Genomic DNA, 27,294 nt, shown 5'->3' with positions numbered 1-27,294 from the left:
GCCAGTACCAGGTAGAAACAGCAAAAAATGAATTAACTCACCCCTGCTCGCCCAAGCCCTGTGAGCCAAAGCCCTACAGCTTTCACTCTGCCTCCTGCTCACTCTGCTGCCCGCTAACGATGCTGCCCGCTCAAAAGTGCGGCCTACTTTTAAACCCTCCAAAAACCTTCCCAGACTCCTGCTGGGCCCACTTCCAACTGCCTTCTCCTCAGCCTGGTCCTGTGGAACAATGAGGAAACCTTACAGTACAGAAAGAGGCCATTCGGCCCATCGAGTCTGCACCGACCACAATCCCACCCAGGCCCTACCCCCATATCCTTATCCACTAATCCCTCTAACCTACGCATCTCAGGACACTAAGGGCAATTTTTAGCATGGCCAATCAACCTAACCCGCACATCTTTGGACTGTGGGAGGAAACCGGAGCACCCGGAGGAAACCCACGCAGACACGAGGAGAATGTACAAACTCCACACAGACAGTGACCCAAGCCGGGAATCGAACCCAGGTCCCTGGAGCTGTGAAGCAGCAGCGCTAACCACTGTGCTACCGTGCCGCCCCTGGACAAAACTAACAGTTAAGAATCTGATATGCCCAAGACATGAGTTACCTTTTTCAGCATGGGAGTCTCAAACTTATAGGCATTTTCAATAATCATGAACAAACATTCTTAATCTTGTAAATATCACAAACAGGATTACTTATGGTGAAGTGCATCCTCTTGTTATTAAACCTGCAAACTGAGCCAAGAATAACAGGATTACTTGTAAAACTTCAACAACAATTGTTTGACTGACTAAAAACCACATTTTTGGAGCCAGTTTTAAGCCAAACAATATTATTTGTTGAAGATATGGTGGTCCAGGTTACAATTTAATGATCAGGGGCGGATTGGGGAATTCTCCACTTCCCACTCTGACATCTCCATCATTGACAAATTACACTATTCCAAGCGAAACTATTCTAAACAAGCAATAGCTAAAGCAAATAGGATGTTGGAGTGCATTCAGAGCACAACTGATTATAATACAAGGCATACTATTCTATCCTTTGATTCTATTTTAAGACCTTGATCAGGCTGGTTTGGTCTCATCACATGCTGGTAAGGCTTGGGAAAGAGTACAGAGGAGGATAAATAGGCCAATTCCCTGGTTGAAGTATCTTCATGATCAAGAAAGGCTAGAAAAGTTAGACTTTACATTTGAGTGCAGACTTAAGTGTGATCTCATCAAAGTGTATAAGATGATGTCAGGAATAGATCGTGTTCTAATTTGGCCCCAATTAAAATAGATTAGGGTGTACCATTGATCACAATTATAAGTTATGCAAGGCCAGATCTAGGTTATACATCAGGAGGTAGCTCTTTTCCTGGAGAATAGTGGTCCTCTACAATAGAGTGTCAGCTCATGCCGTGGATGGTAATTCGCTGAATTCCTATAAATGAGAACTGGACCTGTTTTTGGCTGGGGTGGAGATCATCTCCTGTAAAAAGGTAGGCACTACATAGAATTAACAGGGTGAGGATGGCAAATGTTCTTTCCTGAAGGACATTAAAATCAGAAGGGTTTTTACAACCATTACTTAGATTAGCTTTATATTCCAGATTTCTGAATTGCATTTAAATTTCACCAGTTACCTTAGTAGGATTTGAATTCATGAGCCCAAAACAATTGGCTCAGTCTCTGAATTACTATTCCAGTGGCATTACCATACACCACTGTCGCTCCAAACAGAACTGGAACAGCTTGTTTAGAGGAGTGGTTAGTTCTGGAGCAGAGATTTGGCTGCATCCAGTGTGCTTAACTGTTTCTTAATATCTCAGCATTATAATGTCAACATTGCTGCCTGTGGGTGCTTGCCACGTTTTCTAACAACAACAGTGACTGATCTGCTGTGCATTTCCAACATTCTGTAGTTTTTGTGGCAATTTAATTATGTTACTTAAACATCCAAGCTGGAGACAGGTGATACAGAAATGATAAATGCAATGTTCTACCTGCACTGGCTGTTAATTTAGTCTTCTGCTCGACTCTGAAACGCATTTCTCTAACAGCCTCCTCTGCTGTTACGCCAAACACAATTGTTTCCTTCTGCTGCTGACGTAATTCTTTTTCAATGCTTTGCAGAGGAGGGTCTGTCTGTTGTACTTCACACTGGACTGACCCTTGCTGTGACAATATGGGAGGGCTGTCTTCAAAAAGTATTGGTGAAATGTCTTCCGAATCTTTAAAGGATGGCTGTAAATCATCAGTGTTCTCTTTCACTGCATCAATATTAAAAACAGTATCAATGTATATGGATTTGGGAATGTCTCTTAAAATTCCTTACGCAAAATTGACATTGACATGTAATAGTGAATTAACATTTTAAAATTTCCATCGTATAATTAACTTTACTTTGTATTAAACCTTTATAATAAGTCACTTAGTAAATCAGTACAAGCATATAATAGTCACTGGTTAGATCATGTAATACATAAAATGCTGAAAATAAGCAACATGTTTTCCAGCATCTGGAAAGAGAAACTTTATATTAACATTTGAGGTGCAGATCCTTGATCGGAATTCGAAATATTAACCTCTTGATTTTGCATTTGCTGGCCCTGTCGTATATTCCCACCATTTACACACTCAGCGTTATGATCCCAGCTGATGTCAATACTGGACAAGTCAGATCCCGAGCTTGATAGATCCTAACTTTTTTTTAAGAAACATGGAGGTAAGTTATTGAACACATTCTGTAGACGAGTCATTTAGATCCAAAACATGAACTATTTCTCTCCACAGATGCTGCCAGACCTGTTGAGTTTATCCAGCACTACTTATTTTTATTTCAGATTTCCAGCATCTGCAGTATTTTGCTTTTAATTCAGATAACTTCAGAGCAGATCTGGCAGCTCAGAACTTGGCATCCATGAGGTGCTGTGGGCCATCAGCAGCAGCAGAATTGTACTCAACCAGTCGCTAGGTATACATGGGGAGGTAGTAAATTGGATAAGACACTGGCTCAATGGAAGAACAGTAAGAAGTCTCACAACACCAGGTTAAAGTCCAACAGGTTTATTTGGTAGCAAATGCCATAAGCTTTCGGAGCAATGCTCCTTCGTCAGATGGAGTGGTCTCTGTTCTCAAACAGGGCACAGACACAGAAATCAAATTACAGAATACTGATTAGAATGCAAATCTCTACAGCATTTAAGACCTGGCTGGCTGTAGAGATTTGCATTCTAATCAGTATTCTGTAATTTGATTTCTGTGTCTGTGCCCTGTTTGAGAACAGAGACCACTCCATCTGACGAAGGAGCATTGCTCCGAAAGCTTATGGTATTTGCTACCAAATAAACCTGTTGGACTTTAACCTGGTGTTGTGAGACTTCTTACTGTGGTTACCCCAGTCCAACGCCGGCATCTCCACATCAATAGAAGAAGCCAGAGAGTGGTTGTGGAGGATTGCTTCTCTGAGTGGAGGCCTGTGACTAGTGGTGTGCCGCAGGGATCGGTGTTGGGTCCATTGTTGTTTGTCATCTATACCAATGATCTGGATGATAATGTGGTAAATTGGATCAGCAAGTTTGCTGATGATACAAAGATTGGAGGTGTAGTGGACAGTGAGGAAGGTTTTCAAAGCTTGCAGAGGGATTTGGACCAACTAGAAAAATGGGCTGAAAATTGGCAAATGGAATTTAACGCAGACAAGTGTGAGATATTGCACTTTGGAAGGACAAACCAAAGAAGAACGTACAGGGTAAATGGTAGGACTCTGAAGAGTGCAGTTGAACAGAGGGATCTGGGAATACAGGTACAGAATTCCCTAAAAGTGACGTCACAGGTGGATAGGGTCGTAAAGAGTGCCTTTGGTACATTGGCCTTTATAAAACGGAGTATCGAGTATAAAAGTTGGAGTGTTATGGTAAGGTTATATAAGGCATTGGTGAGGCCGAATTTGGAGTATTGTGTACAGTTTTGGTCACCTAGTTACAGGAAGGATGTAAATAAGGTTGTAAGAGTGCAGAGAAGGTTCACAAGGATGTTGCTGGGACTTGAGAAGCTGAGTTACAGAGAGAGATTGAATAGGTTGGGACTTTATTCCCTGGAGCGTAGAAGATTGAGGGGAGATTCGATAGAGGTGTATAAGATTTTGATGGGTATAGATAGAGTGAATGCAAGCAGGCTTTTTCCGCTGAGGCTAGGGGAGAAAAAAAACCAGAGGGCATGGGTTAAGGGTGAAAGGAGAAAAGTTTAAAGGGAATATTAGGGGGGGCTTCTTCACGCAGAGAGTGGTGGGAGTGTGGAATGAGCTGCCGGATAAAGTGGTAAATGTTAAACTTTTAACATTTAAGAAAAACTTGGACGGGTTCATGGATGAGAGGGGTGTGGAGGGATATGGTCCAAGTGCAGGTCAGTGGGACTAGGCATAAAATGGTTCGGCACAGACAAGAAGGGCCAAAAGGCCTGTTTCTGAGCTGTAATTTTCTATGGTTCTATGGTTCTAACCACAGTCTCTAACTTCTGCTTGGGCATATCCCCAACTCTATTATTACTATCGAGCTAAGGGATCAGCCCTGGTTCAATGACTAGTTCAGGAGCAGCATTAGGCATACCTTAAAATGAGGTGGCAACCTGGTGAAGCACAGGGCCACTTACAAATAAACTGAGGAAACAACAAGCGATAGCCAGAGCCAAACAATGCCATAACCAACAGATCAGGTCAATGCTCTGCAGCCCTCCCACATGGTGAATGGTACTGAACAATTAAACTAACAGGTGGAAGAGGTTCCACAAATATTCTCATCCTTAATGATGATGAGCCCAGCATATCAGCTCAAAAGACAAAACCAACATTATAGTTTCATAGTCACATCACTGCAACCAGATTTCAATTCCAAATTTCCTATTCATTAACTAAATTTAAATTCCATCAGCTGTTGTGCTGGGATTTGATTCATCACGAACCAGAAGTGCCAAGTGGATGATCCATCTTGGCCACCTTCTGTTCTGATGAATGGTCATCGAGCCGAACGTTAACTGTTTCTCCCCAAAGATGATGCCCAACCTGCTGAGTTTTCAGCATTTTTTTATTTCGGATTTCTAGAATCCACAGCATTTTGTTTTGTACCATTTATAACATCTTCTCTCAGGCAGTAGTACGTTCTTTTGTGTTCAGGCCAGTTTTGCCTTTGTTCTAAATGTTCTGTTATATCCAGGTAGGCTTCATCAAGACTCATTGGTAGGAAATTGGGGTCATAGTCTACCAGTATCTCTTGTACCTGTAACAAGAATGATTTTGAAAATATTTTAAAACACAAAGACTCTGATAAGTAACTCAATTGTGTCTCAGTTACAATGCATAATATATCATCCTTACATCAAAACAGGTTTCCTACTCCACATTCCATTTGGCAAACAGCAGCTAGTTACACATTTAAAGAGGATCACCTGGGGAATACTTTCACTGCAAAATAGTTCCCCAAATATATTATTTATGACAAAATTAAGAATCCATGTCTTGCCTGGTAACAATCAGTTTCAATTTAATGCTTAAGTTTCCTCTTGTACTCTCCTCCTATTTCAGGTTTCCACTAATGGTTCGAGCTGACAGAGTGGGCAGAATTTTTGGGTCCCAACCCAGTTCGTAACAACAGCCTTCCCTTCCAATCCAATCCTCTGGAAGTAGGTCAATTAAGTGCCTGCCTCTGGGACTGCCGTCCAATTAGGGACAGCAGGTTGAACCCTCTGAGCATCCTGGTAAAAGTCGCGCCAGTACGCTTTCTCCCACCAAATGCATAGGTAAGTCCATATGTAATTCACTGCAGTGCAGAAAAGGAATATAGTGAAATATGCTGTACTTTAGCACTGTAGAAAATATAGCAATGCACGTTTGATTTACAGTACAGATATGCAGAGAGATGCTCACTAAAGGAAGAATTATCTTTCAAGATTGCAACTAATGTACTATATTCCAAATGCAATAATTTGGGACAAAATTAATAGTCACACTGACAAATGCAGGTTAAAGAAAGCCAACATGGATTTCTTAAAGCAAATTCATGCTTAAAGAACTCGGAGATTTTTGAAGCAGAAATAGAGAGAGTTGATGAGGGCAATATGGTTGATGTAGTGTACAAGGACTTCCAAAAGGCATTTTTGAAACAGGGCCGCACAACAGAATTGTCTGTAAAGTCATAGGTCAGGGAATGCAGGAGTCAATAGTCAATTTAGAAAAATGTTGCTGAGTGACAGGAAACAATGGGCAGGAATTTCCACCCCCATCCTACTCCTGAGGCATGTTTTTCAACAGTGGAGGTGGTCCGCCGCTGTGAACAGGGTTTCCCGTTGTTCACAGCCCCTGCCACCGTGGAATCTGCCGGGGGGGGCGGAGGAAGGATGTGTGTCGCCATTGGCGGGATCGAAAGATCACGTCAGCAGGAACAGCCAGAAAATCCCACCAAATGAGTGGTGCCTCATGAATGTTTTTAAGGCTGGAGGAAGTTTTGTGGTGGAGTTCCTCACAAGTCTGTGTGCTTGCTTTCCTGCTATATATTAATGACCTAGCCCTTGGTGTATGGGGCACAATTTCAAACTTCATGATATAAAACTTGCAAGAAATGTGAAATGAGGAGAATCGAGTAGAACTTCAAAACAATATAGACAACTTAGTGGAATGGGGACGTACAGGTGCACAGTTCCCTGAAAGTGGCAACACAAGCGGATAAGGTGGTCAAGAAGGCACATGGCATGCTTGCCTTTATCGGTTGGGACTACAAACGTAGGTCAGAGGCTAGGAATACTGCGGCGAGGAACTCACCTCCTGATTCCCTATCTGAAAGGCACAAGTCAGGAGTGTGATGGAATACTCCCACTTGCCTGGGTGGGTGCAGCTCCAACAACACTCAAGAAGTTTGACACCATACAGGACAAAGCAGCCGGCTTGATTGACACCACATCTACAAACATTCAATCCCTCCACCACCGACGCTCAGTGCACACTACTGCTACTATCTTCAAGACGCACTGCAGCAATTCACCAAAGATCCTTAGACAGCACCTTCCAAACCCACAACCACTTCCATCTCAAAGGACAAGGGCAGCAGGTAAATGGGACCACCACCACCACATGGTGCCCATGTCCCACGAATGAATTTTTAAAAATCATGTTGCAGCTGTATGGAACTTTTTGGAATTCTGCACAGTTCTGGTTGCCATACTACCAGAAGGATGTGGAGTCTTTGGAGATGGTACAGAAAAGGTTTACCAGGGTGTTGCCTGGTTTGGAGGGTATTAGCTATGAGGAGGGATTGGACAAACTTGGTTTGTTTTCACTTGAACATCGGAGCCTGAGGGGTGGCCTGACTGAAGTTTACAAAATTATGAGAGGCATGGATAGAATGGATTGTCGGAGTCTTTTTCCCAGGGTAGAAATGTCAATTCCGAGGGGACATAGGTTTAAGGTAAAAGTTTTAAAAAGAGGTTTTTTACACAGAGGGTGATAAGTGCCTGGAATGAACTGCCAGAGGAGATGGCAGTAGCAGATACAATACCAACATTTAAGAGACATCTTGAGAAATACATGTATAGGAAGGGAATAGAGGGATACAGATTGCGTAGAGGCAAAATGTCTTTAGTTTAGAAAGGCGATACGTGTCACCGCAGGCTTGATGGGCTGAAGGGCCTGCACCTGTGCTGTACTGTTTTTTGTTCTTAATGCAGAGAAATGTGAAGTAATGCATTTTGGTAGGAAGAACAAGGAGAGACAATACAAAATAAAGAGTATAATTCTAAGTGAGTGCAGGAGCAGGAGGGAACCTGGGTGTATATATGCATTAGTCGTTTTTTTGATTTGATTTATTATTGTCACATGTATCAGTATACAGTGAAAAGTATTATTTCTTGCGCACTATACAGACAAAGCATACCGTACATAGAGAAAGAAAGGAGAGGGTGCAGAATGTAGTTTTACAGTCATAGTTGGGGTGCAGAGAAAGATCAACTTGGGTCCATTCAAAAGTCTGATGGCAGCGGGGAAGAAGCTGTTCTTGAGTCAGTTGGTACGTGACCTCAGACTTTCGTATTTTTTCCTGACGGAAGAAGGTGGAAGAGAATATGTCCGGGTGTGTGGAGCCTTTGTTTATGCTGGCTGCTTTTCCGAGGCAAGGGGAAGTGTAGACAGTCAATGGATGGGAGACTGGTTTGCATGATGGACTGGGTTTCATTCATGAAGGCAGCGGAATAGATTAAGAAAGTGGTTAATAAAGCAAACCGTACCCAAGGACAGTAGAAGTGAAAGGAGGTCATGTTGAACTTGTATAAGACACTAGTTTGGCCTCAGCTGAAGTATTGTATCAGCTCTGGGTGCTGCATTTTAAGAAGGATGTAAAAGCATTGGAGAGAGTGCAGAAAAGATTCACCAGAATGGTTCCAGGGATGAGGAACTTCAGTTCAGAAGATCAATTGGAGAAGTTCAGACTGTTTTCCTTGGAGAAGAAAAGTCTGAAAGGAGACTTGAGAGAGGTGTCCAAAATCATGAGGGGCCTGGACAGGATAGATAGGGAGAAACTGTTCCCACTTGTGAAAGGATCGAGAATGAGACAGCGCAGATTTAAAACTATTGGGAAAAGTAGCAGATAGACATGAGGGAAACCTTTTTATGCAGCGAGTGGTGAAGGTCTGAAATGCATTGCCTGAGAGTGGTGGAGGCAGGTTCAATTACAACATTCAAAAGAGAATTGGATGGCTATCTGAAAAGAAAGAATGAGCAAGACCGCAGGGGTAAGGTGGGAGAATGGCACAATGTGAATCACTAATTCGGAGAACTGGTGCAGACATGATGGTCGAATGGCGTCCATCTGAGCTATAACAATTCTGTGAACTAAGGCAAAAGTGTTAGAAGAAAATGTACTTCCTCTGTTGTGCATAAAGGCAGGTTGATAGGTAACATTATAAAAAGATGAAAACCTTCAATTAACATTTAAACATTTATAAATAATGAATCCACTCCGGGAGGGAGAAGTTTTCAAGACTGAAGAGGTTTTACTAAGTGTTGTTAATGTTAAACTTGTTAAAGCAATAAAAATTATAAAGTTTCAACTCAATTAAATAGCTTGTTCCAGCTGGCAGTTTATCTTCACGGTTACTGGACACATAGGTCACACGACAGTATGTGAAATTGCCCGGTACACAAGTCCAATTTATATTATCCAGGAATATAGTGACAAGAAGGTTGAGATACTATCAGAAGTCCTTGACTATTACACATTACAACATTTACTGATAAACTCTTTAAACACAAAGTAATATAAATACACTTCAAACAGCAGTTCACAGTAGGTGCAGCGCCCAAATACAAAGGTTTACTTGCATAAGACCATTTGGAATCCGGAATTATGGCTCATCTGCAATTTCTGATAACTCAAATGTCTAGTATAATTAAATTAGATCACTAACTGAAAACATGGAACCATAAACACTTTTTAGTAGATTCACAAAATGCGTTAATCGAAGATAATGATTGGTCTGAATTATCCAAACCAGAGCAAACATGAATCTAAGAGAAATAAAATGCAAAATACCAAATGACACGAATGTCAGTAAACTACCTGCTGATTGCATGTGAATCATTTCCTATAACACACTTGCACTTGTATAATTCCTCAAAAGAATGACAGGCCCATCAGGCAGAAAAACAGAGGAAAAAATGGTATGACAGACAACGTCAAAGGCTGTTGCAATGTCAGGGAGGGGAGGGAAGGATAATTCATAAGTTTTCCAATTGATGAGAAAATCATTGGTGATTTTGTTTAGAGCCATTTAGGTGCCACATTAAGGGTTGAATGTGATTGCAGAGATGCAAACAACAGCTTTCAGAAGACATGGGTGTGGACTTGGGACAAAACAACATGCTGCATAACATTCGAGAGAAAAGGGAGCTGGCGATGAGGTTGCAGTTTGCAAGAATAGAAGGATCAAAGATTAATTTTGCAAGCAGGATGATAATATTTTACAAAAAGGAGGGAGGAGTGCTCGAGTAAAGGGATTTCACTTAATGTCAGCAAGCATTGGGCTCACAAGTGAGGTTCAGCAGTCAACAGCTTTGTGGGATCAGAATCAAGGATGAAGCAAGCAAAAAACTAAACCAGATCTTTTAAAAAAAGATATTCTCATTTCTTTTTCATCTCCATTTCCGCAAAATAATTGTATAAAGTTAGTCAAACAACTTGTTTGAAATCTATGTCAAATGGCTCTGATTAATTCATTTTTCTTGACATGATTGGTAGCTTTCTTCCAGATTATGGACTCTAATATTTTAGCAACACATGAAGTAAAAACCCATGATTTCCTGGCTTATTTTTCAGCTATCTTTGGCTCAGTTTTTCTTTTATTCCTTCATGGGATGTGGGAGTCACTTGCAAGGCCTACAGTTGTTGCCCTTCCCGATTACCTTTGAACAAAGTGGCTTGCCAGACTATTTCAGAGGGTAGTTAAGTCAACCACATTACTGTGGATCTGGAGTCACATGTAGGCCAGGCCAGTTACCAATGGCACATTCCTCTCCCTAAAGCAGAGTTGTTAACCAGATTGGTTTTTATGACAATCGATGAGTTTAAATTTCACCAATACTGAGACTAGCTTTCAATTCCAGTTTTTTTTTTAAATGAATAGAACTTTATCTTTTCTTTGGAAATTAAAAGCAAATTATTAATTCTCTAGCGTCCATTATGGTAAACCATCAGAACCAGTTATTTGTCTTAACTTTAAGTAATTTCTTTAGTATCAACTTCCTTTAAATAATAGCCTCTGGTTTTTGTCAATGTCCATGTCTTCTGTGAAGACTGAGGCATAGTACTTCTTTTGCGTATTTCTGCCATTCGCCATTAAAGAATTACATAGAAAGAAGTGAGCCATTCACAAAGATTATCACATGTCACCAGCAATTATTTTAATATTTATACTTTTACGGGTTTTGGACATCGCTGGCTAGGCCAGCATTTATTACCCATCCCTAATTGACCTTGAGGAGGAGGTGGTGGTGGTGAGCTGTTTTCTTGAACCGTTGCAGTCCAGGTGGTGTAGGTACACCCACAGTGCTGTTAGGAAGGAAGTTCCAGGACTTTGACCCAATTACAGTGAAGAAACAGTGATATAGTTCCAAGTCAGGATTGTGTTTCCATGCAGCTGTTACCCTTGTCCTTCTCGTTGGGAGAGATTGCAGGTTTGAATTAATGAATGACCCCACTTATAAAAAGTTATGTTCAATGAAATGAAAAGCTTTTTGTTTATGAACATTCATCAGTTAGAATCAAAGAAACAACTCTTCATAATCTCACACTGTCCAAAACATCAGCTCTGTACTAATAAGAATGCACTTATTGCACCATACAAGAGACATTTCTGTTCTTATGAACCATAATTAGTTACAGTTAATTGTTGCAGAATGTGCCACCAGTATAAATAGGGTGGATTAAGGGCAATCGCGTCAAACTTCAGAACTATTTTAATAAAAGCAAAACATGACTCAATCCCTGGCAACTCCACAAGTTCAAAATGACATGAGCAGAAGTTTGGAAGACAGTCATTATAAATATCTAATTCATGGCTCATAGTATTTTAGAAGTAATTTTTAGTTCTGAGAAGATTAAAGTTTAACTGTAGAAAATAGGATAAATGCAACTAAAGCAGCTCGAATATTATTACCCTAAAAAGGTTGGGCCACATTGAGCTCAATATCAGGCATTAACAGCTAGAAAGACAACATCATAAAACAGCAAGTAGGCTTACTTCATTGGAAAATGGGGGATCAGGGGGGTGATTCTCCCAGCCTGCGATCCTGCTCTTGTAGCGTAGAAGGCCGGGTGACTCTAGCAGAGGCCGTTTCACGGGCCCCCTGCTGGGCGCCATGGCCTCCGTGCGTCTTCGACAGCCGGATTTCCAGTACTGTCAGTTCCGTGCCGGAAATCGGCACAGAGGGTATGCAGACCCTCATTTTAATATAATTTAAATCCCATTAGTGGGCTTGGGACTGAAGTCTCCAGCCCGCTAGCCAGGAGTATTTCACTCCAGCGGGGTTTAATATGGCTCCCCACTTGTTAGCAGCTGGCTGCCCAACCCTGTTGGAGCGAGGGGGGGTGGGTGGGTGGTGCAATCGAGGCCCCCCCAGAAGGTCGGATGCTGGGTGGGGGGAGGGTGCTCCCTGGGCATTGTCACCTTGATGTGGAGATGCCGGCGTTGGATTGGGGTAAACACAGTAAGAAGTTTAACAACACCAGGTTAAAGTCCAACAGGTTTATTTGGTAGCAAAAGCCACACAAGCTTTCGGAGCTGCAAGCCCCTTCTTCAGGTGAGTGGGAATTCTGTTCACAAACAGAGCATATAAAGACACAAACTCAATTTACATGAATAATGGTTGGAATGCGAATACTTACAACTAATCAAGTCTTTAAGAAACAAAACAACATGAGTGGAGAGAGCATCAAGACAGGCTAAAAAGATGTGTATTGTCTCCAGACAAGACAGCCAGTGAAACTCTGTGGGGGTTACAAATAGTGGGACGTGAACCCAATATCCCGGTTGAGGCCGTCCTCGTGTGTGCGGAACTTGGCTATCAGTTTCTGCTCAGCGACTCTGCGCTGTCGTGTTTCGCGAAGGCCGCCTTGGAGAACGCTTACCCGAATATCAGAGGCCGAATGCCCGTGACCGCTGAAGTGCTCCCCAACAGGAAGAGAACAGTCTTGCCTGGTGATTGTCGAGCGGTGTTCATTCATCCATTGTCGCAGCGTCTGCATAGTTTCCCCAATGTACCATGCCTCGGGACATCCTTTCTTGCAGCGTATCAGGTAGACAACGTTGGCCAAATTGCAAGAGTATGTACCGTGTACCTGGTGGATGGTGTTCTCACGTGAGATGATGGCATCTGTGTCGATGATCCGGCACGTCTTGCAGAGGTTGCTGTGCAGGGTTGTGTGGTGTCATGGTCACTGTTCTCCTGAAGGCTGGGTAGTTGCTGCGGACAATGGTCTGTTTGAGGTTGTGCGGTTGTTTGAAGGCAAGAAGTGGGGGTGTGGGGACGGCCTTGGCGAGATGTTCGTCTTCATCAATGACATGTTGGAGTCTCCGGAGGAGATGCCGTAGCTTCTCCGCTCCGGGGAAGTACTGTACTTGTCCAGTACTTGTCGTTGTCCAGTACTTCCCCGGAGCGGAAAAGCTACGGCATCTCCTCCGGAGCCTTCAACATGTCATTGATGAAGACGGACATCTCGCCAAGGCCATCCCCACACCCCCACTTCTTGCCTTCAAACAACCGCACAACCTCAAACAGACCATTGTCCGCAGCAAACTACCCAGCCTTCAGGAGAACAGTGACCATGACACCACACAACCCTGCCACAGCAACCTCTGCAAGACGTGCCGGATCATCGACACAGATGCCATCATCTCACGTGAGAACACCATCCACCAGGTACACGGTACATACTCTTGCAACTCGGCCAACGTTGTCTACCTGATACGCTGCAAGAAAGGATGTCCCGAGGCATGGTACATTGGGGAAACTATGCAGACGCTGCGACAACGGATGAATGAACACCGCTCGACAATCACCAGGCAAGACTGTTCTCTTCCTGTTGGGGAGCACTTCAGCGGTCACGGGCATTCGGCCTCTGATATTCGGGTAAGCGTTCTCCAAGGCGGCCTTCGCGACACACGACGGCGCAGAGTCGCTGAGCAGAAACTGATAGCCAAGTTCCGCACACACGAGGACGGCCTCAACCGGGATATTGGGTTCACGTCCCACTATTTGTAACCCCCACAGAGTTTCACTGGCTGTCTTGTCTGGAGACAATACACATCTTTTTAGCCTGTCTTGATGCTCTCTCCACTCTTGTTGTTTTGTTTCTTAAAGACTTGATTAGTTGTAAGTATTCGCATTCCAACCATTATTCATGTAAATTGAGTTTGTGTCTTTATATGCTCTGTTTGTGAACAGAATTCCCACTCACCTGAAGAAGGGGCTTGCAGCTCCGAAAGCTTGTGTGGCTTTTGCTACCAAAATAAACCTGTTGGACTTTAACCTGGTGTTGTTAAACTTCTTACATTGTCACCTTGGCAGTGCCAGCCTGGGTCCCCTGGCACTGCCCAAGGAGGTAAGTGCCAGTGCCCAGGGGCATCTTGGCACTGCCCATCGGGCAATGCAAAGGGGCTGTGGCTTAATGGGGGCAATGCCTGATGGGGGAGGGGAAATCTGTGGGGATGGGGGGTCCCACTGACACACTACACTTTGGACTGTAACAGAGGGAGGGAGGCCAGGATCGGGGCTGGCCATCAGGAATGTGGTGGGGGGGGGGAGGGGGGATTGGGAGATTTTGGGGGTGGCAGGGTTGGGGTGCGGAGATTGGGAGATTTTGGGGGTGGCAGGGTTGGGGGAGGGGGGGGGAGATTGGGAGATTTTGGGGGTGGCAGGGTTGGGGGAGGGGGGGGAGATTGGGAGATTTTGGGGGTGGCAGGGTTGGGGGAGGGGGGGGGGGGAGGCTGGCCCCGCTCAGGGGCCGTGGGGGAGTCGCAAGCCTGGCGATATGAGGGTCACGGAGCTGGCCAGCAATCAGGAGGCCGACAGACTGTGCATGCACCAATCTGTCAGTATCAAGATCAATGCATGCGCAGTCACCCACTCAGCGATCTGTTGCCGGCCTCTCCAGCGGGAATGGGCCCCCCCCCCCCCCCCCCCCCCCGATTTTTGGACTGATTCAGGCTAGTGCACTCTGCAGTGCACAGAGTTTTGGAGATTCATTTTGAAAATCCCGCTGAAAAAACCAGCGCGATTTACTCCATCTTTCACGAGTTCGACAATTCTTTTGGGAGAATCTACCCTTCCGGTATCTACATTGCTTGCAATGAAATGCAACACAGTCGTTTTTGTTTTGGCAGTTAGAACTAATTAATTTAACAGCATTCAGTGAGCCCTGGCAGGATATGTCATCATGGAGATGGGTGGAGTTTCATAGTTCTGATGTTTGAATTTATCTGTGTGTTTGTTGGGGGAGTGAGTGCTCTGCAGCTGGGGAAAGGTCATCCTGAAAGGGAGCTGCTGTTAACAGGCTCCAGGAAGCAAAGGTTGTTCGACGGTGCTGTGTAGTTGAGGCTCAGGAAAAGTTCCAGGAGCCATTTGATAGCTCTGTGCAGTTGAGGCTTCTGAGGAGCTGAAAATGTGGCAAAATATCACCAGCTTCAAGCTGGAAAGGAGCTCAAAAGAAGCCCTGGGAGCCATTTACAGCTTGATGCAGCTGAGGGCATTGGAGCTTGGTGAAATCCAGGGGGAGTGCCTACCCAGTGAAGCTAGTCGGCTATTAAGAAGCTGAAATTATGCAAGTAAAGGCAGGACTGCAGACACGGAAATCCAGGGGACGAGATTGAAACCCTGGGAGGTGAGCAGTTGTTGAGGCAGACGAAGTCAGAGTTGCTTTTGAGGGAATTCAGAGTTAGGTCTTCGAAAGTAAAAAATTTGAAGTCCCTTGTGAGAAAGACTGAGTTTTAATGGGATTGAATAATAGTGTCCACTGACAGCTGGGTGGGTGGTTGAGAAATCTGTGGTACCTGTCTTGGTTGAATTAGCTATTAAATGTGTAATGTAGTGTGGGTGTTCGACGACCGTTTGCCTGTTCAATCATATTTATCTCATGTTAATTCTTAATAATAGAGTATAAGATAGATATTGTAAATTGTTCTACTTTTCTGGCTTTTATAATAAAGTTCATTGATGCTTGTTCAAATCACATGGAATCTTGTGGCTTTATTCTCTTAGCATGTGTCTTAAGTCTCAAATCTTGTCTACTTTAAACAGAACATTGTTGGTCCCTGACCAGGTCAAACCAAAAACTTTGGGGCCCTGGTGGAGGACGTTATCAAGGATCAGAACATAGTTATCAGCCTTTTTGACTGCGGTTATTTTTTGGCCCTGGGAGGGGGGAAAAAAAACACTATTCCAAAAAATAATCAATTTTGGCTATCCCAGTCTAAGAAACAGAAATGTATAAATTACGAGTCACACTAGTTTCCTTCTCACACTGGAGGGAAGAAAATAATTAAATCAATAATGCCTAAGCATTATGAATTTGGCAATAATTCTGGAACTATTTTAGCTTCTCAGTCAAGAAGAGGGATCTGTTATTGTAATTATTTCCACTCTCACTCAACCTAATCCAATTTTATCCAACCCTGATTTTTATCCAAAAGCAAAATTAGTCATAAAATGTAAGCCCTCCTCATCTGAAATGGACTTCTCGCCTTCATTAACCTTTGTTTAAAAAGTGGCATTGCTTTGGACTGGAGAACTGCTCACTGAAACAGACAGAAGGCATTGCCTGAACATCTTTGTGGTTGAAATTTGCTCCTTAGAAAGTGAAAATGTATAATAATTTTATGACTGATCGCCTTCCACTTGCCTCTTAATTTGCCAACTTTTTTTCCCCCCACTCTCTTCTTGCTAGCTATGACTTAATAACACACTCTGTACACAATTTATCTGCCCTGCCATCAAGGAGTGTTTGAGATAAGACATTTACTTTTAGAATAGAGGCCATTACAGTGGGTAGGGGCGATGACAAGTTAAAGAGGGGAGTTTACAACAGGATAGCATTATAAGGTTTACCAGATCGAAGGAAAATCCTAGAAAGCTACATTGAAATGTGGAGGGGGGGGTGGGGTCACAGGGCTGGCCAGCAATCAGGCGGCCGGCAGACAGGGGCCACTGCACAGGCGCGGATCTCGGCACACTGACAGATCGGCGCATGCGCAATGGCCTGCTCAGTAGGAAGTCGAACAACACCAAAAGCATGGATGTTAGGGAACTTGGGGAAATAAATAGTGATGTCTTGAGGAGTGTACATATTACAGAGAAGGAGGTGCTGGAAGTCGTAAAGTGCATCAAGGTAGATAAATCCCCGGGACCTGATGAAGTGCATCCCAGGGCATTGTGGGAGGCTAGGGAGGAAATTGCGGGTCCCCTCGCCGAGATATTTGAATCATCGATAGTCACAGGTGAGGTGCCTGAAGATTGGAGGGTGGCAAATGTTGTGTCTTTGTTTAAAAAGGGCTGCAGGGAAAAGCCTGGGAACTAATGGCAAATGGAGTTTAACCCTGACAAATGCGAGGTGATTCATTTTGGTAGGACAAATTTAAATGTGGATTACAGGGTCAAAGGTAGGGTTCTGAAGAATGTGGGGGAACAGAGAGATCTTGGGGTTCATATCCATAGATCTCTGAAGGTTGCCACTCAAGTGGATAGAGCCATAAAGAAGGCCTATAGTGTGTTGGCGTTCATTAACAGGGCGTTTGAGTTTAAGAGCCGTGGGGTTATGCTGCAACTGTACAGGACCTTGGTGAGACCACATTTGGAATATTGTGTGCAGTTCTGGTCACCTCACTACAAGAAGGATGTGGAGACACTGGAAAGAGTGCAAAGGAGATTTACCAGGATGCTGCCTGGTTTGGAGGGTAGGTCTTATGAGGAAAGGTTGAGGGAACTTGGGCTTTTCTCTTTGGAGCGGAGGAGATTGAGAGGAAACTTGATAGAGGTTTATAAGATAATGAGGGGGATAGATAGAGTGAACGTTCAAAGACTATTTCCTCGGGTGAATGGAGCGGCAACGAGGGGACATAACTATAGGGTTCATGGTGGGAGATATAGGAAGGATGTCCGAGGTAGGTTTTTTATTCAGAGAGTGGTTGGGGTGTGGAATGGACTGCCTGCAGGGATAGTGGAGTCAGAAACTTTAGGAACATTTAAGAAGCTATTGGATAGGCACATGGAGTTCTTCGGGATGATAGGAAGGAAATAGCTTGATCTGGGTTTCAGAGAAAGCTCGGCACAACATCGTGGGCCGAAGGGCCTGTTCTGTGCTGTACTGTTCTATTTAACACCAGGTTAAAGTCCAACAGGTTTATTTGGTAGCAAACGGCACTAACTTTTGGAACGTGCTGCTCCTTCGTCAGGTGGAGTGGGAGATCTGCCACTCCACCTGACGAAGGAGCAGCGCTCCGAAAGCTAGTGGCGTTTGCTACCAAATAAACCTGTTGGACTTTAACCTGGTGTTGTTCGACTTCTTACTGTGCTTACCCCAGTCCAACGCCGGCAACTCCACATCATCAGTACTATGCTGCCAGCCTCTCCCGCGGGAATAGGCCCCGCTCACTGATTGGTTGAAAAAGCAATGTAGGGAAAAGGAATCTTTGAGACGTTAACCAAGAATTAATGTCAGATAGAGAAATATCACAAACAAGAAATGGAGGGAAACTGCAGCACACGAGAATAATAAGGAAAGTGCTGTGAAATTATTGAAAGTAAATGATAGGAAAATAGCAGAAGGCAAGTAATCAATCATTGGAACATTACTGAAAGAACTTAGAAAACAAATTTAGCAGAGGACAAAGAAGCAGTGAATAAAATAATGGAGTAATGATCAGAACATAAGACTTACCTCTTTGCTTACTGCTCGATACTTATCAAAATTTGTTGGAATGATAATCAAATTTGGACACAGCTTCTTAGCAATAAAACCAGGCATAGCTGCACGTACTCCATATTTCCGGGCATGATAATTTGATGTTGACTGAAAGAATAAATGTTATTGCATTAGGGGGAAAAACACTCAGGAAAACTACAAAACTTATCTACAAGAACTAATAACTTGATGGAGTATAATCATAAAAATCTTCATAAAACAAAGTTCATATTTCCATAATCAGCATGTAATCAAGTTAAATTATACAACATTTAGAACTGTTGAATTCAGTTCACTTTCAAGTATATTTGCAATATGTTTAGTGAATACAGTTGTATCTGACAGACCAAAACCATATCTTTGTTAAAAGTTTTCAAAATATCAGCAGTTCCCACGTGGCACTGCTGATGGGTAGTTCAGGGACAAAGATTACCAATGTTGACTGGTTAGGAGAAATTTATAACTGTACATTTGTGGAAACCTGGATACCATCCCCTTCATCTGAGCAGTGTCAGAGAGAAAAAGCAGCAGTGAATGCTCAGGTCGATGCTCATGTTTGTGGGACTTTCTTGAGGGCAAATTGGCCACCCATTTCCCTATAGTATAACAGTGACGACATTCCAAAAATATGTATTTGGTTGCAAAGTGTGTTAGGACATGTTGAGGTTGTGTAAGGGGCCCCCAAGAGTGGGAACTGGACGAATAGATGGGTGGGTTTGTATTATTTTCCCCAGAAATCTTTGTAATACAGCAAACACAAAAATCATTATTTTTAAGAGGTTTGTACATGAGCGAGTTAGAAATTAAACAGAGCATTCAAAATACTTTTAAAAGTGTTTTCCAAGGCCAAGATTTGTTTCTGCTCTTGTGCACAGGAACTTCCTACAGTGAGACTTTGATAATAACTGGGGCCATGAACAAGGCAACGTGGGGTGTGGGGAAGAATTTTGGATGGAAAAGCCAGAAAATAAGGGCTTTCCATACATCCTGCTGAATTTAACAGCAAGTTATCTTTTAAATTCTTATTGGCCTGACTCAAGCCCCACCCATTCTTGGAGATTAAACGTACCCTGTGATAGCGTGTGATTAAGTGTTTTGTTTTATTAGATTAAGTACAATAGTAACTGAAGAACATCAATCTCCTAGTTTTCTTGCATGTCTCTCGTCTCAGTGACTCAGGTTTGACACAATCGGAGTCCCATTAAAAAGTTAGGTCATGGATGGCAAATAATTGACTTCTTGTATTCAAAAGACACACGGCAGATGCAAAACTTTTCATGAAAGATCTGCCAAGACTATACACTTTTAAGGAAAGAGCTTGCATTAATATAGTGCCCTCTCAGAACCACAGGAGATCACAAAGCACTTTACAGCCAATGAAATATTTCTGAAATGTGATCATTATTGACACAAGAGACATAACAGTCAATTTGTGCATAGCAAGGTCTCACAAACAGCAATGGAATAAATGACCAGATCATCTGTGATCATAGAATCCCTACAGTGCAAAAGGAGACCATTCAGCCCATCGACTCTGCACCGACCACAATCCCACCCAGGCCCTTCACCCATAACCCCCATGTGTGATAGTGGTGTTGGTTGAACAGCAAGTACTGACCAGCATACTAGGAGAATTCCCAGCTCTTCTTTGAATAGGGACATAGGACCTGATAAGTGGAACCTCAGTTTAACATCTCATGCAAAAGAGCACATACATTGCTGAGGCACTGCACTGTATCATGAAAGTTCGTGTCTCACCCCTATGTACCCTTTTAAGGTAATGATGCACTCTAAGACATTTCACAAGAGCATTATAAAGCAAAACATTTGACAAACGCCACGTGAGAAATTAGGTACTTGTCAAATGTAATCATTCACCAAAAGCTTGATCAAAGAGATAGGTTTTCAGGAACTTCTGAAAGGAGATAAGAGAGGTAGAGAGGAAGTGAGGTTTAGGAGTAAATTAGAGCTTAAGGCCTTGGCAGCTGAAGGCATGCCTGTAGAGGCCAAAATTATAGAGATAATGAAGGAGATCAGAGAAAATGGAGGAAAAGGCTATGGAGGGATTTGGAAACAAGGATAAGATTTTTAAAATTGAGGCATTGCTTAACTGGGAGCCAGTGCATGTTGCAAGAACAGGGGATGACAGGTGAACAGAACTGATGCGAGTTAGGACACAGGGCAAAGTTTTGGATGACTTCAAGTTTACAATGAATGTGGGAGGTCGATCAGGAATGCACTGGAATAGTCAGGTTTAGAGGGAACAAGGGAATGGGTGAGGGCTTCGGCAGTAGATGAGTTAAGCAAGGAATGAGTCGGAGGATGTTATGGGGATTGGGATATGCGGATGGAACCAGAAGCTCATCTTGGGGTTAAACATGACACTAAGATTGTGAACAATCCGGTTCAGCCTCAGACAGTTGTCAGGGAGAGGGATGGTATTGGTAGCTAGCCAACAGAGTTTGCCCAGTGGACCAAAGTCAATGGCTTTGGCTTCACAACATTTAATTGGAGGAAATTTCTGTTCATCCAGCTCTGGATGTCAGATAGTAGTCTGACAATTTACAATAGAGGGTTGAGAGCTGTAGTGGTGAGGTAGGGCTGGATGTGTTGGCATACATTTGGAAACCGATGCTGTATTTTTGAAGTATTTCACCAAATTTTCGTGGAGAAAATAACTAGAAGAGGGCCAAAAATAGAACCCCATGGGACAGCGGAGGTATGAGCAGGAAGAGAAGTCATTGCAAATTATTCTCTGGTGACGAATAGATAAGAATGGAACCAACCAAGTGCAAATTGCCTGGATGACAGTGGAGAGATGCTGGAGAATGATGGTGCGGTCAACATGTCAAAGCTGCAAACAGGTTGAGAAGGATGAGGATGGTTTAATTTTGTCACAGTCAGAGGGTGGAATTTGTGATTGATAAGACTCCATAGTGGCAAAACCAGACACCCAAAACTCAACACTTTCACAACCAATCTCAAAATATTTCATACCATACATTGTCTACTTATTTGTGGTATTTTCATTTGTTAACTGAGGGATCTCCTGTGATGATATTTACTTAACATACAGTATATTAGGAGGGTCACAGATTTATGATGAATAAAAATAGCTTGATTTATTTTCTTTTGTTTATTTTATTTGTTTTTTGTATGAGTAATAACTTTTGTTTCAGCTTTGAATATGCACATATTTGTGTGGAAACTGTAACTTAGTGTCTTGGATCATTAGTAAATATCCATTTAATAATGTAATTAATTTACCTGAATTCTTAAATATTGTTTTAATGAAAAGTCACAATAATGAGATGATGGAAATGTCAGAATTTCAAGTAAGGCAGGTTACATGTACAGTGTGTAGCAGTCATCAGGCAGTGGGAGGACACGAGTTAATAATGCTGGGTTGGTCACACTGGGCTCCAGGAACAATGGAGAAAGGTTTCCACAGTAACACTGTGGAAAGGGAAGGCAGATTATAGATGGAAATGACAACTGTAACAGATGGAAGATAACTCCAAGGGGGAGAAATGGTGATCAGTACTACCTATCTTGTCTACGTAGCTAGGAAGTTTCAGCATCATTTACTTTGGTGATCAGGTTCATAGGATTCACAGACAAGAGAAACAAACTGGAAAGAACAATTTACAGCCATGGTGACCTTGAAAGTTGCTGGCAATGCATCTAGATTACTTATCTTCCAGGAGGTGGCAAATTCATTCACTGCTTCCCTTACCCTCCTGAGGCTATCAATTGTCTACTAATATTAGGTAGCCTTTGACAAGGTATCGCATGGTAGGTTGTTGCATGAGGTGAAATCTCATGGAATCCAGGGCGAGGTAGCCAAATGGATACAAAATTGGCTTGATGACAGAAAAGACAAAGGGTGGTGAAAGAGGGTTGTTTTTCAAACTGGAGGCCTGTGACCAGTGGGGTGTGCCTCAGGGGTCAGTGCTGTTATTTGTCATTCATATTAATGACTTTGATGAGAATTTAGTCGGCATGGTTAGTAAGTTTGCAGATGACACCAAGATTGGTGGCATTGTGGATAGTGAAGGTAATCTAGGATTGCAACGGGATCTTGATCAATTGGGCCAGTGGGCTGATGAATGGCAGATGGAGTTTAATTTAGATAAATACGAGGTGAGGCATTTTGGTAGATCGAAGCAGGGTAGGACCTACTCAGCTAATGGTAGGGCATTGGGGAGAGTTATAGTACAAATAGATTTAGGGGTACAGGTTCATAGCTCCTTGAAAGTGGAGTCACAGGTTGACAGAGTGGTGAAGAAAGCATTCAGCATGCTTGGTTTCATTGGTCAGAACATTGAATACAGGAGTTGGGACGTCTTGTTGAAGTCGTACAAGACATTGTTAAGACCACACTTGGAATACTGTGTACAGTTCTGGTCACCCTATTATAGAAAGGATATTATTAAACTAGAAAGAGTGCAGAAGAAATTTACTAGGATGCTACCGGGACTTGATGGTTTGAATTATAAGGAGGGGCTGGATAGAGTGGGATTTTTTTCCCTGAAGCATAGGAGGTAATCTTATAGAGGTCCACAAAATAATGAGGAGCATAGATAAGCTAGATAGTTAGCATCTTTTCCCAAGGATACGGGAGTCTAAAACTAGAAGGCATAGGTTGAAGGTGAGAGGGGAGAGATACAAAAGGGTCCAGAGGGGCAATGTTTTCACACAGAGGGTGGTGACTGTCTGGAACAAACTGCCAGAGGTAGTAGTGGAGGCGGGTACAATTTTGTCTTTTAAAAAGCATTTAGACAGTTACATAGGTAAGATGGGTATAGAGGGATATGGGCCAAATACGAGTAATTGGAACTCGCTTAGTGGTTTAAAAAAAAGGGCAGCATGGACAAGTTGGGCCGAAGGGCCTGTTTCCATGCTGTAAACCTCTATGACTCTATGACTGTGCTAGGGGTACAAAGAACAATACAGCACAGGAACAGGCCCTTCGGCCCTCCAAGCCCACGCCGCTCCCTGGTCCAAACTAGACCATTCTTTTGTATCCCTCCATTCCCACTCCGTTCATGTGGCTATCTAGATAAGTCTTAAACGTTCCCAGTGTGTCCGCCTCCACCACCTTGCCCAGCAGCGCATTCCAGGCCCCCACCACCCTCTGTGTAAAATACGTCCTTCTGATATCCGTGTTAAACCTCCCCCCTCCCCCCCCCCCCCACTTTGAACCTATGACCCCTCGTGAACGTCACCACCGACCTGGGAAAAAGCTTCCCACCGTTCACCCTATCTATGCCTTTCATAATTTTATACACCTCTATTAGGTCACCCCTCATCCTCCATCTTTCCAGTGAGAACAACCCCAGTTTATCCAATCTCTTCTCATAACTAAGCCCTTCCATACCTGGCAACATCCTGGTAAACCTCCTCTGCAGTCTCTCTAAAGCCTCCACGTCCTTCTGGTAGTGTGGCGACCAGAACTGGGCGCAGTATTCCAAATGCGGCCAAACCAACGTTCTATTCAACTGCAACATCAGACCCCAATTTTTATACTCCCTGGTACTACCCACAATGGCGAGCATAGCAGAAGGTTCAGACAGTATTCCGACATACACTTTACATCTATGTTCGCCCTTTTCTGTTAATATTGCACAACCAATTTGAATGCTAAAGGAGCATGCAATGCAAACCCCATTGTTTTTTAAGCAATTCCTTCTCAATTCTCAACAAGCAAGATGTTGGTTCAACTGCAACAGAAATCGCAGTTCATTGGTTGTAACGTGCTTTGGAGCACCCTTAGGGCTTGAAAGGGGCTATATTTCTTTTCTTTCTATCATCACAATATTAAATTAGATAAATGCATTTATTATTCATAAGGTATTGAAGTTACCCCATTTCCACCAGTGTGTCATTCGGGGATCAGGAAACAGTAAACCACATTCTTGATTTTCCATCCCCATTGCGGTCATTTTACATAGTCATTTTTAGACATTAATGATTGAAACTGGATGCAAATGCATTTCAGTACAGGATAAACAAATACTGGATAAATTATTTAAAGGAGTTAAATGTTCAAATATTAAGTCACTCAACATTTAATAGGCTCTGAAAACAGTTAGGTTTTTGCTGTCATGATGATCAGTTCAAACCCTAAATAGGTGCTAAATTCCTACGGTTCTTAAAGAATTGTAAACAAATATTAAGATTAAGAACTTTTTTGAATATGTCTCAAACTACCAAAGAAGAAATCGCTTCAACTAAATATTTCATGCACAACCTTTCACCGTGTTCAAACGGTTTAAGGTAACAAATGCAAAAAGCCCAACAGCAGACTAAACATTATAGTAGACACTTCATTGAAATGAGTTTGAGATTACAATATACTGTAGATGCTGAAAGCACAACACTGAAAAATAACTCCAACCAAGTGTGCAAATTAAATGACTGCAACAATCTTTGGTTTGTAAAGTGTTCTAGTCATCAGCTATTTCCTTTATTTTCCTCTTGAACTTTCATTTTTTTTACTTTCCTAAAGCTGTTTGCTCCTTGCTGGTATATAAGGAGAGTGAACATTCTCCAGTTACTGTTCAAGTGTTCATTGTTCATGTGTAAATCATGACTGTAATACAACTTCAAGAAGCATCAGAGCTGATCGTAATTCTGGCCTCAAGCAAACTCCACCTATATACATTTATAACCAGGCTGGTGGGCAGCAATCAGAAAGGTAATTAATGATTAATTTTTACTTCCCTAAACCCAAGCATGCTTAAGCACTGATACGGTCATAGAGTCATAGAGGTATACAGCATAGAAAATGGCCCTTTGGCCCATCGCATCTGCGCCAGTCAAAGACAAACCATCTACCTATTAACTGAAATCAACTCATTCAATACAGACTGGGGACCCTTATGGTTTGTAGAGGACTTTTAAGAAAGTTACATTTTTATCATGTCTTCCATATCGACAGAATTTCACAAAGTACTCCATAATGCATTAAACACTTAAGTATAATCATTGTTGTAATGTCAACAAAAACAGCAGTCAGTTTTACACACAGCAGAATCTCACAATCAGCATGGGGAACAATTACCCACATAGTCAATTTTAGTGGTACTTAGTTCAAGGATACATGTTGGCCAGGACCAGAAAATCTCTGCTTTAGTTGTGTCAGCATCACAGATCAATATCCGGATTTTGGCTACATTTATATGGGCAGTGCTAGCTAAACCAGGCATGACCTGCTGAGATGATCGTTCTGGTCATGAAAACATTTAAATGGAAATAATCAAATTATGGGTCTTGAAAATTTTCAATTAATGAGTCTGTGATTATTTCCTTTGATAGCTTGTTCCAATGTGGATTTGTCTTGGTAAAGAATGGTCTTTGTAGTTTGTGTGCATTGCAACCTTGTATTTTATCATTGCAAGAGGGCACCAAGGACTAGTTTCTGTCAATTCCCACCAGTCCATTCTATATTTTATACAACATGGTCAGTCTATCTATCTCCCTCCTGAGCTGCAATGATTCCCATTTCAAAACTTTGATCAAGGATGAGACATTGGTGTATTTCCCATACTGATTTGCACAGAAAAATTGGATTGCTTCAATCTTATTTACATCTCTATGAAGGATCCTGCACACAACTTGTGTACTTGAGGATGGACAAACAAATGTTTGGCAAAATATAACTTTAATACTTTTTTATGTAATTCCAAAGATTGCTAATCAGTTTGCATTGCATGTTATCTGCTGAATGCCATAGGAGTTTTTTATGTTTCCCCGAGCAGATAGATGAGCCTCAGTTCAATGGGGTGAGATGGTGGCATAATAGTAATGTCACTAGGCTAGTAATTCAGAGGCCAAGGCTCAAAGCACACCAGGGCAGCTGTTGAAATTTAAATTCAATTAATAAATCTGAAGTTGAAAAACTAGTCTCAGAAATGGTAACAATTGTTGTAAAAACCCATCTGGTAGATTAATGTCCTTTAAGAAAGGAATTCTGCTGTCCTTACCTGGCCTGGCTTACATGCAACTCCAAAACCACAATGATGTGGTTGACTCTTAACTGCCCTCTGAAATGATATGGCAAGTCACTAAGTTCAAGGGCAATTAGAGCTGGGCAACAAATGCTGGCCTTGCCAAGGATGCCCACATCCCAAGAACAAATAAAGAAAATTTGAAAGGCAGCATCCTTTCAGTATTGCACAGAGCAGCAGTCTGGGTTGCGTACTCAAGACTGAGACCCATTACTTTCTGAATTAAAGGTGGGTGTGTTCCTTCTCAGCCACTTGAGTTCAATTTAAGTTACACCAAGATTTTTGTTTGTTTTATCTCTTTCCCAAACTGCTTTTAGGCCATATCAGTATCACTCAGTGTAGACTTAACAATTAGAATAACCGGAAAAGATTTTAGGAATTACCTTTTCTTTGTCATGAGATAAAATAACTGATGGCAATTAATAAAGAGAAGATCACAGGCTCTCCATCTACAGAGTGGCTATGATTTCTCCAATCTACAAAATATTTAAACAACTGGCTTGGCAAATTTCACAATTGTTCCATTTTAATATTTTCTGTTCCCATAGCTGTTGTTGGAAAGGAAATATGTTCCGTCAAGCTCTCAAAACTTGCTACACTCGAGAACCCTGCTTCCTGGAATATGACAGGATGGAATTCACACAGATTGTGATGGGCTCAGTGGGTAGAACCTGTCCCTTCCACCACAGCCCCTTTTTTGAGATTCAAGCCGAATACCACATAGGCAATAACTATAATGTATGAATAGGGTTATTCTAGTCATCAAGAATTCAGTTATCTGGTCTGACATGAGACTCC

General features: G+C 42.5%; 1 protein-coding gene across 3 annotated transcripts in view; it reads right to left on the bottom strand.

Annotated features, from left to right (window-relative positions):
* polk (polymerase (DNA directed) kappa) overlaps nt 1-27,294 on the bottom strand; it is a 109,338-nt gene that overhangs the window by 36,426 nt on the left and 45,618 nt on the right. For all 3 annotated transcript variants that reach the window (XM_078214920.1, XM_078214921.1, XM_078214922.1), the window contains 3 exons: nt 18,461-18,592; nt 5,116-5,266; nt 1,997-2,263 (listed from right to left, as the gene is read on the bottom strand). In XM_078214920.1, the coding sequence (XP_078071046.1) occupies nt 1,997-2,263; nt 5,116-5,266; nt 18,461-18,592 (550 nt within the window). The remainder of the gene's footprint in view (nt 1-1,996; nt 2,264-5,115; nt 5,267-18,460; nt 18,593-27,294) is intronic.

The sequence above is a fragment of the Mustelus asterias genome, chromosome 6, assembly GCF_964213995.1.
Source record: "Mustelus asterias chromosome 6, sMusAst1.hap1.1, whole genome shotgun sequence".
In the NCBI taxonomy this organism is placed as follows: Eukaryota; Metazoa; Chordata; class Chondrichthyes; order Carcharhiniformes; family Triakidae; genus Mustelus; species Mustelus asterias.
Note: the sequence above shows the minus strand (reverse complement) of the source record. Positions and strands in the feature narration are given on the sequence as shown.